Here is a 17,269-nt window from a genome sequence, read left to right on the forward strand (position 1 = left end):
TCTATGTGTAAGGCCAGGCCAATAAAAATTCACTCTTAGCTCATGGAAATATAACTCTTAGTATATGACTGGAGTTTAGTCAAACAAAGAGGAGAACGAGCCTTTGCTGTTGAGGGTCATAAAACTCTGGAACAGTTTACTATTTCACATTATATTTCCATGAGCTAAGAGTGAATTTTTATTGGCCTGAAAAGGTTATAATACGTTCAATTAGAGGATGAAATGTACAGAAACAGAGATTTAAATTCTCTAGTTTAACTTTGTAATCATCCTCTGTGCATTTGATGTACAGGCTAAGTAACACTCAATAGTGCAGGTCTGACTGGGAATTGTATAGTTGACCAACAGAAATGCTTGCATTTTAGATCTAACTGTTTAGATCATTTTTTATTGTCATTAGTCATTTGTTGGAAACTAGGGGGCCCTCCTGGTTTGCAATAACGCTGATGACTGGACATAATAAACATTTTGTCCAAAGACCAGATGTATTGATGAGTAGGTCTCAATTAGATTTGATATGTGGAATTTAAACCAATTGATGTGTGATCATAGCCATGCACGTTCTATGCACAGCACAGTGTTTACATATAGGAAACTGACAAGACTGTAATGCTGCAAAATGATTGAAAATAAATTATTAAAATAATTTCCCTTTTCCTATATGTATAAAGGTGAATGATGTATTATAGATTTGCATGATGTGAATAATTTTGGCCTGAATAGTGATTAATTTGATGTAATTCATATTGTTCTTTATCTAAATTCTCTCATGAGACAAGGACAAGCTGTGCATGTCCTCTGAATGGGATAAACTTTCATGCCTGGCTACAAGCCTCTTAGTGACACAATAATTGTCATTATGTGCATTAGTTTTAAAATTAAGTATTTTTCCAAATTTCAGTCTCTAGGACTTCTGCATAGCAGCTGTTCTCTAGGACTGAGAGATCACTTTCTCAGATCATTTCTTTTGAAATATTCTAATTTCGTTGCACTGTTTTGTCCAACTTTACACATCACACACAAAGGATTCAAATAAGACATTTTTACTTGTTATCTTTTAGCTTATCAAATCACAAGATTTTTTTTTCACAAATTAGTGTGACCATTATTTTCATTATTGCAATGTTGTTGCAGCAAAGCAAATAATCAAATGTAACAACATTCACCTCAGAATTTAAGTTTTAAGTTTACAGCTCTCTGTTGAGTACCAGAATAAAATTTGAATGAAGTTATTCCAATTTAGTTTTCATCTCTTGTTGCGTGGGCAAACAAGGAGGTATTTAAAGTTAAAGCAAGAGATATCTTTTCTCATCGACGCTGCCGCTATCATGTCCCTGGTATCTGGTATTTTATCTAATTCGCAAGATGTTGCGTTCTCCAGTCTAACTGAGGTGCGTCTGAGTTTTCCCTCAACAGTTTCTAAAAAGGCAAAAATAATTTACTTACCACAATGGCTGAAGAAAGAGAAGGAGATCAAACCTCTTACTTGTTGCAAGTTCCAATATTTTGCTGAAAAGACACTCGCAATCTGGAGAATCACAGAGGGCTCTTCACCACTTTGTAAAGACCACCCATTGGCCCAACGAAGGAATCCAACGGTGCATGTGGGCGAACGGCGCCTTCCAGGCAGCGAGGGTAGGGTTAGCTGCCTCTAAGGAGCCATTGGGGGCTTAAAACACCATAGAGCGTATAATGTGTGTATGTCTTTTCAGCGCTCCAGTGAAGTTCACTTTATTTATTATAATTTAGTTTCAATATTACTTTAGCTCTATGCTTAATCTGACTTAATACTTCCGAGGGTTAAAGTCATCGGTTCACTTCTTGATTGCCATTTGGAAAGTGTCCACCAGGACATTTTAGTCATATTTGCTAATTCTCCTTAATTATTGCCCTGATTTGATCTGTTTTCCTGGAAAATTTATTTATTTATTTTTCATTTTATTGTATCATCGTTATTTTGTTTTAATGAGATAAAAACACATGTTAATGCTAAGTAGTACACATATGGTTCTTTAATGTATTCACATTGTACTAAAATGTGTTAATTTTCAATGGGCATATATGCGGCTGAAACAGGTAGCCTAGTGAATCCCAAATTTTTCAACATTAACATTTTAATATAACATTATAGTCATTATGGCCTTTAGATTTTTTTTTCTTTTTTTTTTTTTTTTTTGAGGAGGTGGGGTAGTGCACTATAGGCCCCTGTGGCGTGTTACTTTTACTTTTATACTTTAAGTAGTTTTGACACTTTTACACTTTTACTTGAGTAAAAAGCTTGAGTTGATACCACAGAAGTCTTTTTAAACCCTACTATCTATACTTCTACTTGAGTAATGAATGTGAATACTTTGACACCTCTGCTACACATAAATGGATACTGAACTACAGGTAGCCCTATACACATTAAATATAGTCACGCAATGCTGATGTTGTTAACATTAACAATTTGAGAACAAAGTATAATTTGCACGGTGTGACGTGATATGATAAGCGATCGTTAGATTTAATCAGTGCAATTTACTGCAATGCTTTTTTCCCCCTTAGTTGGTCAGAACAAAAGTGGATGTTACTTACTTGTTTAGATGACATTTATTGGTGAAAATTCTTATGTTGGGCATACTAATAAAAAGTAGAATCTGTGATTGCGAATGCCAGTATCCACACCGGCGGCGACTGACAGCCACACATTCTCCTCAAAACATTGGATTCATTCGCGCTGTGCCGTGCCGAGGCACAACCCACGTATAGTTGATAATTCCGCGAATAACTGCGATTGCAGATTTTGAAGAGAGATGGCGACAAGCGGGAAAAAATGCGGACTGCAGCTTTAATGTTACACAGTGGTTAAATAAATAACAAGGGCAGAGATAATCTGATTCTGATATTCTGTCATACCACCTTCACATTTAGACCAACTGTTCATGACTTTAAGGATCATTTAGGTGCATAACCAAGTCCAAAATGATGCTGGAATTAATTTGATTAAGGATGGCCATGATTCTTGTTCATTGTCTTTAGTAGACCTGAGGTCACAGAGGAGTATGTGATTCTCTTTTTTGTAAATTTTTTCAAAATCACTTGAAATCCTATTCCTAACCCACTTACAGCCACTGAGTTAGAAGCACTGAAATGAAAATTAAGCAATTTAATCATCTGTGGAACGGGCAGGACTCGAAAAACTCCAGCCAATCATTTTCAAGACCACCTAGAATCATTGGACAGTAAGTTCGTCAATCAAACGGTCGTACCATACCCCCCTCCCCCCATCCAACTCCCTCCACATGAATGGGTGGAGTCAGGGCCAGCGTTGGAGGAAAGAAGATAGGACCATTTGAGTTGTGTATTTTCAAAATCTGCCGGCCCATCTGCAAATCCCATACCCTACTTTTAACTTCAGTCATTGATGTCAGTGTGTGCACATGACCAGTCCAATACAAATTCACATACTGCACAAGATATCTTATTGTAAAATGATTGCCATTATGAATATATCACTCAAGTGAGACTGCCCTGCTCACAGATGTTGAAGATTTTCTGTAGGCTATGAACTTGCAACGGGAGTCAAGCCCTTATAGGCTTAGTCTACGCCATTATGTAATGATAAATGAGCATCTGTTTTCATTTACAATTTACAAATGTATAGGCAACAGTACCTCATGCCAGTGACAGCATTCAAACTAATTAAATGTTAATAATAGGCTTTATGTATAAAAAAAATCTCTTTTAAATCCATTAACTTATATGTATATTATTATAATACATTTTGTTTAATATTTCTATATATTTATTTATTTCCCCCTGATCTAATTATCTCTTTACCCAATTCATTTTCTGTATTATCTAATAGGCTTATTTACAGTATAGAGCCTGTGTTTTGTAAATACGGTAAATGCCCGACAGTCATGCCAACAAAGCTTTGATGATGCTATTGGGGGCCTGGCCCCCCTAGGGACTTAAATTAATAACATTTTCAATTTAAAAGTAAATATCCATATAATGTAGTTAGCCTACTTGAATACATTTAAAATTGTTTTGTAAATAAATTAATAAATAAAATAAAACTTCCTAATGTCTCCCCAATCTCAATTGACCTATCGAAAAGCCACTCCCCTCGAACGCAGATGAGCCAATGGCAGTTGAGTATCAGTTGCACGGAGACCGGAACTCTGACATCTTTAGGTTTCAGCGTTATAGAGAATAATTGTAAGATCCGACGCTTTCATCGGTTTGATGGAGTTTATGGTACAAACATGGTGTACTGGGGTACTTGTAATACTGATTCCAGGTGTCCTGAGAGGATGGGCAATGGAATTTATTTTATTTATTTATTTTATTCCATTTCCTAAACCCAAACACTGGGCGCTGTAACCTGGTTCCCTAAGAATTTTAACCCTAATCCCAATGAAGATGAAAACATTCATTTTCTGGTTGTCCTCTCATTAAGCTACAGTTAAAGTTAGAGAGTCCATGCTAATGTAGAAACCTAAATAGCTAACTGTTCTCATGTCATGTCCAGTGTAGGTCAAAAACACATAAACGAAGGTCTACATTTCAGTGCCTCTCCATATTAAATGGGTTAAATGTAAATGAATTTAATCTTACCCGGCCTGTGGTGCATGAACACTGATCCTGGATGTAGTCATCTGCGATCTTGATGACCGTAACATCATGTTTCTCCTGCTTGCATCGTGATCTGTAAACCCTTGCTTCATAGTTAACCATACTTATTTTTAAATCTTTAATTTTAAAGCTTTATCCCTCCATGGCATATTTAAGTCCCACTTGAATGCTCCTCGATGAGAGGTGCTCGTGTCCAAAATGTATCAAAAACATCTTGGGACAAGGTTTTCACACTGACAGCTGTCATTGTAAAGGCCCGTTCACACCAAGGACAATAACGATAAAGATATAGTTCTAAAATATTACATAATAAAATATTATTGTTCTCAATATTACAGTTTTTCTGAATTCCTAAAACACTAAACCCTAGCCTGGCAAGCCAGACCCACAACAAGATGTTGGGTCTGGGAACTCACCATTGGCAGGACTCAGTCCGAGGGGCGGCACAAACGGTGGTCTTTCAAATTGCCTCTGCACGCAATAGGACAGCGCTTCAACCAACCAGAGCGGTTTCCCAACAGCGGAGCTTAGTTGATAGATTAAACTTTTGCCATATCTGGCCGGCAAAACTACAAACACGTCTTCCTTTTTTAAGAATGACTTAAGTGCCGTTCTTTGTTCTTTTCTCAAAGAAAAACTTAACTCCAAGTCCTCCAGAGTCATGGCCAAAGCCGATTCGAAAGACTGTTCACCAGCAGCAGCTCTTCTTTGTTTTCATGTAGCAGGGAATTCACACGGGCCCTGTCCCAAATGGCACACTCATGCAGGGAAGATGTTTTTGTAGGCCAACCCCAGAAATGAGTTAACTTAAACTTAACTTAATCCTCTTCATCCCGTGTGAGCCATGAGGCCGCTATAGCTCTGTCCATCTGTCTGTCCTGAGCTGTGAACTGTGCGTCTCCCTATGAGAGCCCCATTTCTTCCAGCTCGGTCACCATGTGGTTCTTGGACTGCTTCCTTTTCTCTTGCCAGGCGGTGTCCAAAGCAAAGCCACTTTAGATATCCTTTCTTGAGACATCTTGAGTGCGTCCGAGCCATCTTAATCTTGATCTCCTGATATATGTCCTTTGATCTTGTCTTTTTGTACAGGTTGACATTAGAGATGGTATTGGGCAAGTAGATGTTGCAGATCTTCCAACTGTTATGAAAGGCTTCTACCTTGTTCATGTTTGCTTTCACTATTCTCCAACATTCAGAGCCATTCAGAAACACTGATTTAACACAAAACCTTTTAAAATAGTGAACAGAGCAGGAGAGGATTTTTTTTCAAAACATCACTGAATCAAAGTGAACTTGGACTAGAATAATTTGCTGATTTACAGCTCTGCTGGTTTATGGATATTTGAAGAATTGTCATTTAGCATATTTTAGTGCCTTGCAAGAGGACTTCACAATACCAATTCTCATATTAATTCATTCAGTCGTGAAAGGACGGAGAATATTTTAATTTAGGAATATGTAGTGAAAATTTTAGCGAGTCATCTATTCCCAAATAAATAGGTAGTGAAAAGGTCTTGAGCGAATAATCTGTTCTTTTCATGTCTCATGAGACTCATTAACACTAGGTCATGACCAAGATTCACTTCAGCCCCTGCGATCCGATATTTTTCTTACCATGTTTTTTTAAAAACGAGGCAGAAAAATAAAGTCTCAAAAAAGTCCCGCTGCGACGTGTCAGCCAGTGCCTGTAGAGGTCAGCGCGGACCCTCGCCCCGGAAGAGGAGACCCCTAGTGAGCCTGAGACCAAGACATCAGTGAACGAGGGTATATTGGTGGAAATTGAGACTGAGGAATTTGCTGTGAAATGCTGACTTCAGTTGTCAGCTGGTTTGATCTGTTGGATGTGTGTCTGCTGCCCTCTGCTGTTTTTAACCAGTACTGTGTCTTTGTCCAGCTTGTATGGATTGCCAAAGTACTGGGCACAGAGGACCTCTACGACTACATCGACAAATACAACATTGAGCTCGACCCACGGTTCAACGACATTTTGGGAAGGTACGATGAGATGTGTCATTGTTTATCCAAGTAATATTAATAATATTTTTTCTATTCCACAAACACAACACAACAGTTACACCTTCTCAAATTCTTCATTGCAGGTGGACAAATCCTATTCTACAAATCACAAATTAAGAAACTCGTATGCTAACATTTTTGCTACAGTTGCTGCAGTGAATATGGTGCAAAACGCATTTACACACCTACATCAAAAAATGTGAAGTCACAGAGAAATACGTGAAACACGTCCAGTATGATCACAGGTCAGTCATGTGACTCCCTCCGGTGATCATGCTTATTGAACTGAGAATTACAGACTATAATTAAGATTACATAAGTATTTTTCTGTTTGTTATTTGAACAATATGGATATTTGCTGATGATATTGTTGTTTATCTATTCTACAGGTTTTTGGGGATTTAAAACGACAACATATAATTCATAGACAAATATCAAGGAGCAAGAACAATTTTTACATTCATGCATTTGGCAGATGCTTTTATTCTAAGTGACTTGCATTGCTTTCTAAGTTTACATTATATTCCTTTTGGATAGTAATGACTCTTTCTAAAGGAACTACTAATTATTTGGATCAGTCTAAATCTAAAGTGAAGATCCTGGTAATGACTCAAGTGTTACTAAATTCCCCGGAAGGAATTACTATCCAAAACCTTACAAAAAAACTCAAAAGTTTACAATGAATTCAGTCTTTAATAGGAGTATCATCTTTAATAGGAGAGTCATTGCACTAGGCATTACCATGATCTTCACTTTATAATTAATTATACATTATGCATTATTCATATTAAATATGAACCTGTATAGTAACCTGTATATACAGGCATCAGAGCAAATGAAAGCCTTATCTGTGATTAATTTAATTGTGTATGCTATTGTCGAGTTAAAGTACCTGTGTGATACAGCTGAGATATTTAATGTGCGTCTGTAATGGGTTTGTAGAAACGAGGCAGAGAGAGAACCCAAGTGTGCACACAACTTTATTAGCAAAAGATAAAAACACAGATAATCCAGAACAGGAAAGAGGCAAATAGTCCACACGAACACAAAGGGCAAAACCAGGACATCCAGGCACCCCACGTCCGAACACCATGAGAACAAACGACAACTAACAAAACATGACCGAAGCACAAGAGTTTAAAGGAAATCAAGCATGATTAACTACAGGTGTGGCTGATGACGGAACCACAGGAACTAACGAGGTAATCAGAGAAACAGAAACACAGGAAAGAAAATCAGACAATGGAAACTGAGAATATATTTCAACACAAAAGTCCTTATAAAACACAGAACCGGGATCGTGACAGCGTCCCACCTGTCATTAAATTGTCTTCAGAAATTCCTGTTTCTTACAGAAGCTCAAATGTGCTGCGTAACATGAGAATGAACCTCATTGGTTCTTGCTGAAGCTCAAACGTAAATGAATCTCATTGACAGAATTACATTTTTGGATGAACTAACCCTTTAAACTTCAAATATTTTTGTTCTTTTTTTGCAGTTATTTTAGATACATTAATAAAAGAGATATTGTCCATATAGACTCTTATTTTTAGGCAACTTAAGCACTTGGTTATTCCAATCTAAGAAGAACTGCAAGGCTTCCACCTGCTGACCGCAGCACAGTTTCATGAACAATATTTTTGGACAAAATCAGGCACAATCACACAAAAAAACTGAAATTTGCTGACAATCATTTTTTTCTGTGCATTTACATGCTAGACCTCTTCAATAACATGCAGTACCACTGATGGAGGAATATTAATATTGCTTTTCACAGATAAATCTTTTCCGCGTTTTACAAGAAGCATCATACCAAGAGTCTAAGTTCTTTTCCTGATGTCCCAGAGCAGCGCAATTACCATCTCTCCCGTCATTAGGTTGTTTTGGATTCCCGCACCAGAACCTTTAAGAGACAAACAAGCAATAATACACTTGTAATAATATTTTTAGAAACGGCTGTATATTTGTATATTGATTAACATTCCTAGACATGATTACACAAGCAGATTTCTTACTGTAGTCTGGTGTCATTGAGAGTTTGGTTGTTCACCCAAACCCAGCGTCCTTCAGTGTCCAGATCATTGAGACCAATCCAGTGCGTCTCTTTAATTTTAGACCCCAGAAGATCCTAATGGGGAAAATGTATATAAGTGATAGTGTAAAATGAGTGTTTTTGGTATATATGAAGGTAAATTTATAGGTTAATAGAAACCCTTTAAAGGAACACTCTGACTTTTTGGGACTTTAGCTTATTCACAGTATCCCCCAGAGTTAGATAAGTCCATACATACCTTTTTCATTTCTGTGCGTTCTGTAAGTGTTATTTGAAGCACCCACCGCTAGCCTAGCTTAGCACAAAGACTGGATGTAAATGGATAATGGTAGCATACTAATCCCAATAAGTGACAAAATAATGCAAACATTTTCCTATTTACATGTTGTGATCTGTATAGTCACAGCGTGTACAAATAACAAGGCTATATGAGACAGAGACCATTTTTAATCGTATAAATACTGGGAACTATATTCTCACTAGGCGTAGGAGCACAGCTAACGTTACTTGGGCGGAGTGATTAGCGCAGCACACGAGACGCCCTGTTGATGGTTTCGTAAACAAAACAAACGTGACTAACTATCTAGACGTGACTCGTGATCATGGCTGACTTTGAGCCATGAACACAGAGAGTTCGCTCAGAGTTGGAGTAATAGAGTCAGCAATTACTAGATAGTAAATTTATAGTTTACAATCATGCGTGTTCGCTGTATTGTAAAGAGCTGCGACAATAAACAGGGGAGACCAGGTAATACTATGATGTTTCATAGAATTCCAACCAAAAACGCTGACCTGATGAATCGATGGCTACTTGTTCTGGGTATAGATCCAAACACACCTGTAAACAGCATCAAGAAGTATTTCGTTTGCTCTGAACATTTTACTATAGACGACTATTTTGAAAAAATGCAAGTTGCCAGTCTTTGTGCTAAGCTAGGCTAGCGGTGGGTGCGTCAAATAACACTTACAGAACGCACAGAAATGAAAAAGGTATGTATGGACTTATCTAACTCTGGGGGATACTGTGAATAAGCTAAAGTCCCAAAAAGTCGGAGTGTTCCTTTAAAAGCTTTGTTTTATTTGTGTGATCAAAACATTAATTTCTAATTGATCTGACTTGCCTGTTCTGATTGGCTGGTTATGGTCACCAGATCGGCTCCTTTTAAAACACAGACATCTCGACTGCTTGACCAGTTCAGTTTATTAGAGCTGAAAAAATACAGCTTTCCACAACAAGCTATCCAGCCATTCACAGAGAGATTACAAAGAGATGAATGAATTAAAAAGTCAATTACACCTTCCATTATTTAGATCATAAAGTTAATCAAACTGGTTCCTCTGCAGAAATATTCACACTTTGTGTCACACTAAGCTTGTAAACTGACACTCACCACCATCGTAAAAGGACAGCCGTTCTCTCAGTGTGTCGTATCTGGCTGTAAGATCATTAAACTCTTTCTTCATGGCTGGTGAAAAGACAACAGGAGAACAAGCAGATAAAGTTTCTTACATGGTGAGTTCAATAAACACTCAACACTGTTAATGAAACATGTCTGTGCTCTACCGTTAATTAAATATAGTTTTCTCACCTGTGCTGTTGATCTCTTGAGCTTCCAGTGTCTTTGAAACCATGATGTGCTGCTCATTCAGTGATTCGAAATCAGCGATCTTATGATTATCTGATTAAAGAAAAAAGCAGCAGAGGAAAATGTGTTTTTGAGGAAAGTCCACATAATGCACACTTAAGACTGAAATTATCTACAAAACCATTCTGTAAATTTTTGTAAATGAAATCTTCAGGCTTAATCAATGACAGTTTAAGACTTAAGACTGAAATTATCTACACAACAATGATTCAATGTTCTAATGATGCTACATGTGTTAAGCATAGAATTACACACAGTAACTCAGTCAATATAACCCTGAACAGAGCAAAGATCTAGTATCAGTTATACTTACAAATCCTGCAGAGAGCGCAGAGACCTCCGAGAGCAAAAACAAGAGAGAAACCCAGAACAATCAGAAGAACTTTAGTCCACTTAGGAGAAGTGACCTCTCTCTCTCTCTCTTCAGTGGAGTTACCTGGGGTTAGATAAAAATAAAATAAAAAATTATATTTATTTCTGATTCCTTGAATCAGTCCAGTATTGCTGTCTGGAACTATTCCTGAAATTACAGATGACTCCTGAGAAGAGTTTAAAGTGTCAGTTAAAATATTTTTTCATCATAGTTGACTCTGGTCTGAATGTTTGTCTGTGTGATTTTATTGTGACCATTGTTATGAAAAGATAAGAGAAAATGGAATAGAATATGTGGATATAAACTTAAGACAAAATGTGAATATTACCTTTAATGGAGTGCATGTGTATAAGCTTGTGAATGTAAAAGGTTTGCAAAGTTTTAAAGACCAAAGTTCAAGTCCTAAATAATTATTTGATTATGAACTGCCGAAAGGAGTCGTCAGCAATTCCAGTCTCAAATCCTGTTACGGAGAATCCAAAACAAAACGAGAAACCTTTAAAACAGCATAACATGAGCACTTCTAGACAGCTCACAGGAATTTAAATGTTAAACTTCACACCAGTTCACACATCACAGTTGCTTTAGGCCAGGGGTGCAAAAGTTCCTGGAGGGCTGCAGTCCTGCAAACTTTAGTTTCAACACATTCCTGTAGTTTTCAAATAAGCCTGAAGGACTTGATTAGCTTGATCTGGTGTGTTTAATTAAGGTTGAAGCTGTGGATTGTGGCCCTCCAGGAACTGAGTTTAACACTCCTGCTTTATGCAATATATCTAAAAACATGTTTATTTATACTTTTGGCAGATGCTTTTATCCAAAGCAACTTGTATTGCATTCATGTTTACTTTCTGAACCCATGACCTTCCCTGCTACAAATTCCAGCATGGTCACCAGCATAAGGCATGTTTTACACACTGGGTCCAGCTTGGGATGCTGTTTTTTGGGTGCTAGTATGATCCCAGCAAGACCACAACAAAACTGGCATGCATTACATATTACGTTTCTTAATTTGCGTTCATAGTTAAATAAAGATCACAACAATTTTCCTAACTAACTGAATAAATTATTTAATAAAGAAAACACATGTTGCTGGTTACATGTTTACTGGCAGAGTAAAATACTCAGTGTTAAACAGATTCTGCTCAGTTTTCATATGGTCCCAATCTAGAGAGTAAAAGTAACACTTTTAGAGAGAGAGTATAGAGAGTAAAAGTAACACTGAAGCAATGTTGCAGTTAGGGAAATAAAGAAGATTCACAAAAGTGATAATTGAGCATTAGTCATGACACCTCCGGTTAACAAGCAAAATCACTGAAGATAAGAGGAACAACATGAACAGAAAAAAGGGAAGAGATGAGTAGAAACGGCCTTAGATGAAAGTAACTGCATATAAAATCTACATCTCACCAGAGGATGATTAAACAACTCTAAAAACAGCATTACCATATTCACTTATTACAAACCAGTTTGGCTTTATTTCTTTCATATGTTTGTACAAAGGTTGTTGAAGCCCATTGGTTGGGGAGTTAATTCTCTCTCAGCGATTGTTGAAATTGCATGCTATCACTATTGTCAACAATAATTCATGCTATCATTATTATCTACAATATTCCATGCTCCTGAATGCAATGACATAGTGTACCTTTTATTATGTACAGTTTTTGGAATCAGTGACTGACAGCTGGATTTTGACACGTGAGTTCCCAATTGAGTATGAAAGTCTTTAAAAACAGCAACTTTCAGTTTTGAACTTTCACTATCAAATTGTTACTAACTGTCCCATTGAAAGAGCTCTTCACATAATCGCTGTTATTGAACAAACTGCTTATGATTATGCTTTTATTAGGCGAGACAATTCCTTTGATGCTTAAAAATGTTTTACCAGTTTACCAGTGACCAGACTATCTGGAGGCCTGGAGAGTCAGAGACCAGGGAGGATCAGGAAGTGGGACAGGGCATAAACCCACACAAGACAAGACCACAAGAGATGACAAAAACGAGAAATGAGCAAGAATAAAAACTATGACTAGAGAAAACAAAATAAAGAAACTAGAAACAAGTGGAATTAGAAAAGAAAAAGAAATCAAAGAAATATAAAAAAATTACTTTAGCTTGCAAACAAGAGGAAAGCAAACTAAATAATTTCTAGGAATAAATGACTGGAGCTGCAAACTTAAGACATAAAAAAACAAGACTGGAACCTTGCAGGGAACTAGAGAGAAAAATAAATAAAAGACTAGATAGCAACAAATTCTAAATCAAAAGAGAAACTACAATTAAGGCCTGGGAGAACTAAAGCAAAATGAAGACTAGACTAGAGTAAAAAAAAACAAAAACAAAAAAACACACACAGGAACAAAGAAAAACTAGAATTTATCAATAATAAATAAATAAATACAAGACTACGCTAGATTGTCAGGAAAAGACTAAACGTAGCAATAGCTAACAAGACCCATAGACACAAGCAAGCAAGGTGCACACAAAAGGCACCCAACGAACCAGCAAAGACATGAGGACAATATAAAGGAGCACAATATAAAGGGAGCAGCACATTAGAATCTGGTGCTCACAAGACTAGACAAGGGCTGAATCCGAAATCGCCCCCTATGCCCTCAGATAGGGCACTATTTAAGGGGACAGCCATTTGTAGTGGTGTCCGAAAGTGCATTCATTCCCACATTTCACTGCAATAACGAGTGTACAACCAATGCACGCTCAACAGCTGTCCGAATTTACTCACTCGTTTTCATTCACTCCTTCAAGTGAACTGTATTAGTGGACTAACGTAGGGAATAGAGATGGGTGATTTCGGATTTGGCCCAGGACTAAACAAGGGGGGTGTGGTAACAGGAAACAAGGAGACGGGACGAGAGAAGCACATGGACAACACATACAAAGACAAAGCCATGTGCTCAAGCACAAGACAAACAAAGACAAAACAGACAAGTCTGTCGGGGCAGGACCCTGACACAATGCTTGTTCCCAAAACACTGCTTTCATAAAGACAGCTGGCCTACTCACACTCTAAGACCATGGTGATAAACCAGCTTCACCAGCTCCATTTTACTTGAGAACAGGATGAACAATTAAAATACGTATTTGAAATACAAAATACTATTTTGTATTTTAAAGCCTTTGGAAAAAATCAAAGTATAATTTGTATTTAAATACATTTAAGGTGAGTATTTTTGAATTTTCAGTCAACCTCTTTATCAGGGTATTGATTTTGTGCATCAACTAGTTCAGACATTCACTAACTAACATTGGATCAGCAATATTTTTTGGAATAAGGTGAGAATGTCGTGATCTATTCCACTTGTTGATTAAAGTTAAAATAGTGCATTATTCACTTCAGTTAACATGAAAGAATAAAAGAGCACAGACAAGTGGGAAAATAGCGTTAGCCAATCAGTCTTGACCGGTTGTTGATTTTTATCAACTAGCTTGTCAAATGTGTTTAAAGCATTACTGCATGTTAGGGCTGGGTGATATGACACTACATATCATAGTGATGATATAAAGTGTGAATTGATGGAACTTTTTCTAAATCGTTTACATAGGCCTATTTGTGGGGTAAGCAAATTTATCTGTGCAGCTTTTAGTGGGCAGGAATTATTGGAACGTTGGAGTGGAAAAACAAACACTGATGAATGATACACCACAAAAATCTTCAGCTTTTACTTTTATTGTACATAAAAAATAATAATAAAAAAGGGGTAAATAGTGTCAAATGAATCTAAAATAATTCTAATTTTAAATTTTAGATACACTTTCTAATTTTAATAAACTTATAGAAACAAATAAACTTTTCATAAAATAAACATAAAATTACTTAAAAAGCATTGGACTATCTGCAAAAAAACAAACAAACAAAAAAAACCTCAAGAGTTTGAAATTCAGTTTATTCTGTGGAATCAATACTGATATTGAGAATTGAGATTTTGGTCATATCGCCAATTTAATAAAATTAAAACTTTAATTGTGATCATTAAAATAATTGAATATTAAATATTTAGTTGCCAAGTTTTGCACAGCTCCCCCTGTCAATGATCTAGCACCCCCTCAGCACATGCGTTAAAAATTATCTGGCGCTACGTAGGCAGTGTAATTTTTATACCTGCATAATCTATTCTATACCTGCACTGGATGGCCAGTTTCACATGTATTTTGTGTATTTTCAAAATACAAAATACTGTATTTGTATTTAAATACATTTTTTCACACAGTATTTTGTATTTGTATTTAAATACATTTTTCCACACAGTATTTTGTATTTGTATTTTAAATACAGCATGTATTTATGCCCATCTCTGAGGATGAATATTTAAGTCCACCAGCCAGACCAGCATAAACCAGCACTATACCAAGAACATGCTAGTTTATGCTGGATTTTTCAGCAGGGTTGGTGTTGGTATCATCATGACTTAGACTTAGCTTTCTTATTTAAATGATAGTGTTGACAGCGTTTGATTCCCAGGGAACGTGTGAATGGATAAAAATGTATACCTTGATGTTGCTTTGGACAAAAGCATCCGCCAAATGTGTAATTGTTGAATGAACATACTAAAGAAAACCTTATACACCATTACTATAGTGCTAAATCGTTAAAATAAAAAATTAATGCATTCTGAAAACATCCCACCCTTACCTTCCTGTTGAGAGCAGTTTTCATCTGAAGCAACTGGTGAAAGCGTGAAATCAGAATTTTCATAGATTGAATCCATTTCATGAGCCTGACAGAAGACGTGTCCGCTGAGACTTGAGTGCTGCTCGAGTTTGTTCAGAATAAGGAAGTCACATACAATGTCATCCTTATTAATACAGACTAGAAGTAATACAGTGTAAAAAAACAACTTGCCAACATGTGTTATTAAGTGTCATTGTGATTGTCAAAAGATATGGTAACTAAACAGAATTGTATTAAGTTTAGTGACAACATGTTACAATATTTCATGGTACAATGACTGGTAGGCTACTGTTTGTATTACTGCTTAACACAAATTTCACGATTTCAATTCAATTCAATTCAATTCAATTCAATTCAATTCAATTCAATTCAATATTGATTCAATATTCACTCATTTGGATAAATATTAGGAAGCCTACAGTAGATAGCCTACATGTTAATTTTTCTCAAGAAAAAAAATATCTCACATAATGCTGTAAACATACAGAGAGCCCTATCAAGCTGGTATTATTAAAGGTTAAAAAATAACAAATTAAATTAAATTAAATATAATGCAGTTTTCATTATAATAACAATTATGTATGACACACGTAAAAATATAATAAATATTTGTTGTTTGTTTGTTTGTATACTTTATTGTCCTTTTTAAGGAAATTTGTCTTGGACTCAAGCTGCATTGATTCACAACATATACATACATACACATATACACACACAACCAATAAAAAGCTAAAACATTAACAGCATCAACAGTCACCTCTTTCCACCATATAGGCAAAAAAAAAAAAAAAAAAAAAAAAGATCCGATAATGAATTTACACTACAGTCCCTCTTCCCACCATATAGGCAAATTGAAAATGGATCCAATAATGAATTTACACTACGGTCCATCTTTCCATAATATAAGCAAATTAAAAATGGATTCAATAATGAATTTACACGACATTTCAACATGACTGCATTACTACATCTTGCTATTTAACATATTAATTGATACAGGAATAAATGACTTTTTGTAACGGTTGCTCTTACACAATGGAACTCTATACCGTCTCCCTGATGGCAGAAGCTGATACATTGGGAATAAAATATGGCTTGAATCACTCACTATTGTCTGTGCATTTTTAAAAATCAACGATTCGTAGATTGATTGAAGTGATGAGTACTCTCTTACACCCATAACTTTCATTGCAATTTTCACAAGACGAGCAAGCTGTGATTTTAATTGGACCGAAAGATTGCCATACCAAGTTTGCATCCCATAATTCAAAAGACTACCTAAGACAGCGTAATAGAATAATTGCATAATTCTCTGATTTACACCAAACAGCCTAAGTCGTCTCAAAAAATATAAGCGTTGTTGAAATTTTGAACAAATGTAATCAATGTGGGCTTTCCAAGTAAATGAACGATCAATGACCACACCTAGATACTTATAGGTATCCACCTGCTCAATGATGTTATCATAGATGATTACTGGGCTATAATCACCTAATCTTTTTGGGTCTATTATCATTTCCTTCGTTTTTGATACATTTACGATAAGATGATTTACATTACACCACCGCACAAAATTCTCAATTTCAGATTGATACGCTAATATATCATGATCTTTGTCTAAGAGACTCAATATCACTGTATCGTCAGAGTATTTGATAATATAATTGTTCTTATTTATACTAAGACAGTCATTTGTATAAAGAGTAAACAAAAAAGGAGAGCATACGCAGCCTTGAGGCGCACCAATACTAATAGATTTAACATCAGAGAGTGTATTATTTACTTTTACATATTGAGTACGATTGGTTAAAAAAGAAAAGAACCACTTAACGATAAAAGGGTTGACATTACTTTTTACAAGCTTACTCAGG

General features: G+C 36.1%; 1 protein-coding gene across 3 annotated transcripts in view; it reads right to left on the reverse strand.

Annotated features, from left to right (window-relative positions):
* Positions 1-15,486, reverse strand: part of LOC311093548 (CD209 antigen-like protein 2) — a 51,823-nt gene extending 36,337 nt beyond the window's left edge. Inside the window, exons 1-7 of one of the 3 annotated variants that reach the window (XR_014608435.1) lie at positions 15,360-15,480; positions 10,652-10,774; positions 10,282-10,371; positions 10,084-10,158; positions 9,814-9,929; positions 8,655-8,767; positions 8,245-8,542 (exon numbers count right to left, since the gene is read on the reverse strand). Coding sequence is in view for 2 of the 3 variants with exons in the window: in XM_084131034.1 (XP_083987160.1) it covers positions 8,398-8,542; positions 8,655-8,767; positions 9,814-9,929; positions 10,084-10,158; positions 10,282-10,371; positions 10,652-10,774; positions 15,360-15,435 (738 nt within the window). In the remaining variant the exon portion in view is untranslated. Of the gene's footprint in view, positions 1-7,601; positions 8,543-8,654; positions 8,768-9,813; positions 9,930-10,083; positions 10,159-10,281; positions 10,372-10,651; positions 10,775-15,359 lie in introns of those variants that run through there. The other 2 variants (XM_084131034.1, XM_084131032.1) reach the window with 2 other exon arrangements.
* Between the last annotated feature and the right edge of the window lie 1,783 nt (positions 15,487-17,269).

This window comes from Abramis brama (genome assembly GCF_963993115.1).
Source record: "Abramis brama genome assembly, chromosome: 12".
Taxonomy (NCBI): Eukaryota; Metazoa; Chordata; class Actinopteri; order Cypriniformes; family Leuciscidae; genus Abramis; species Abramis brama.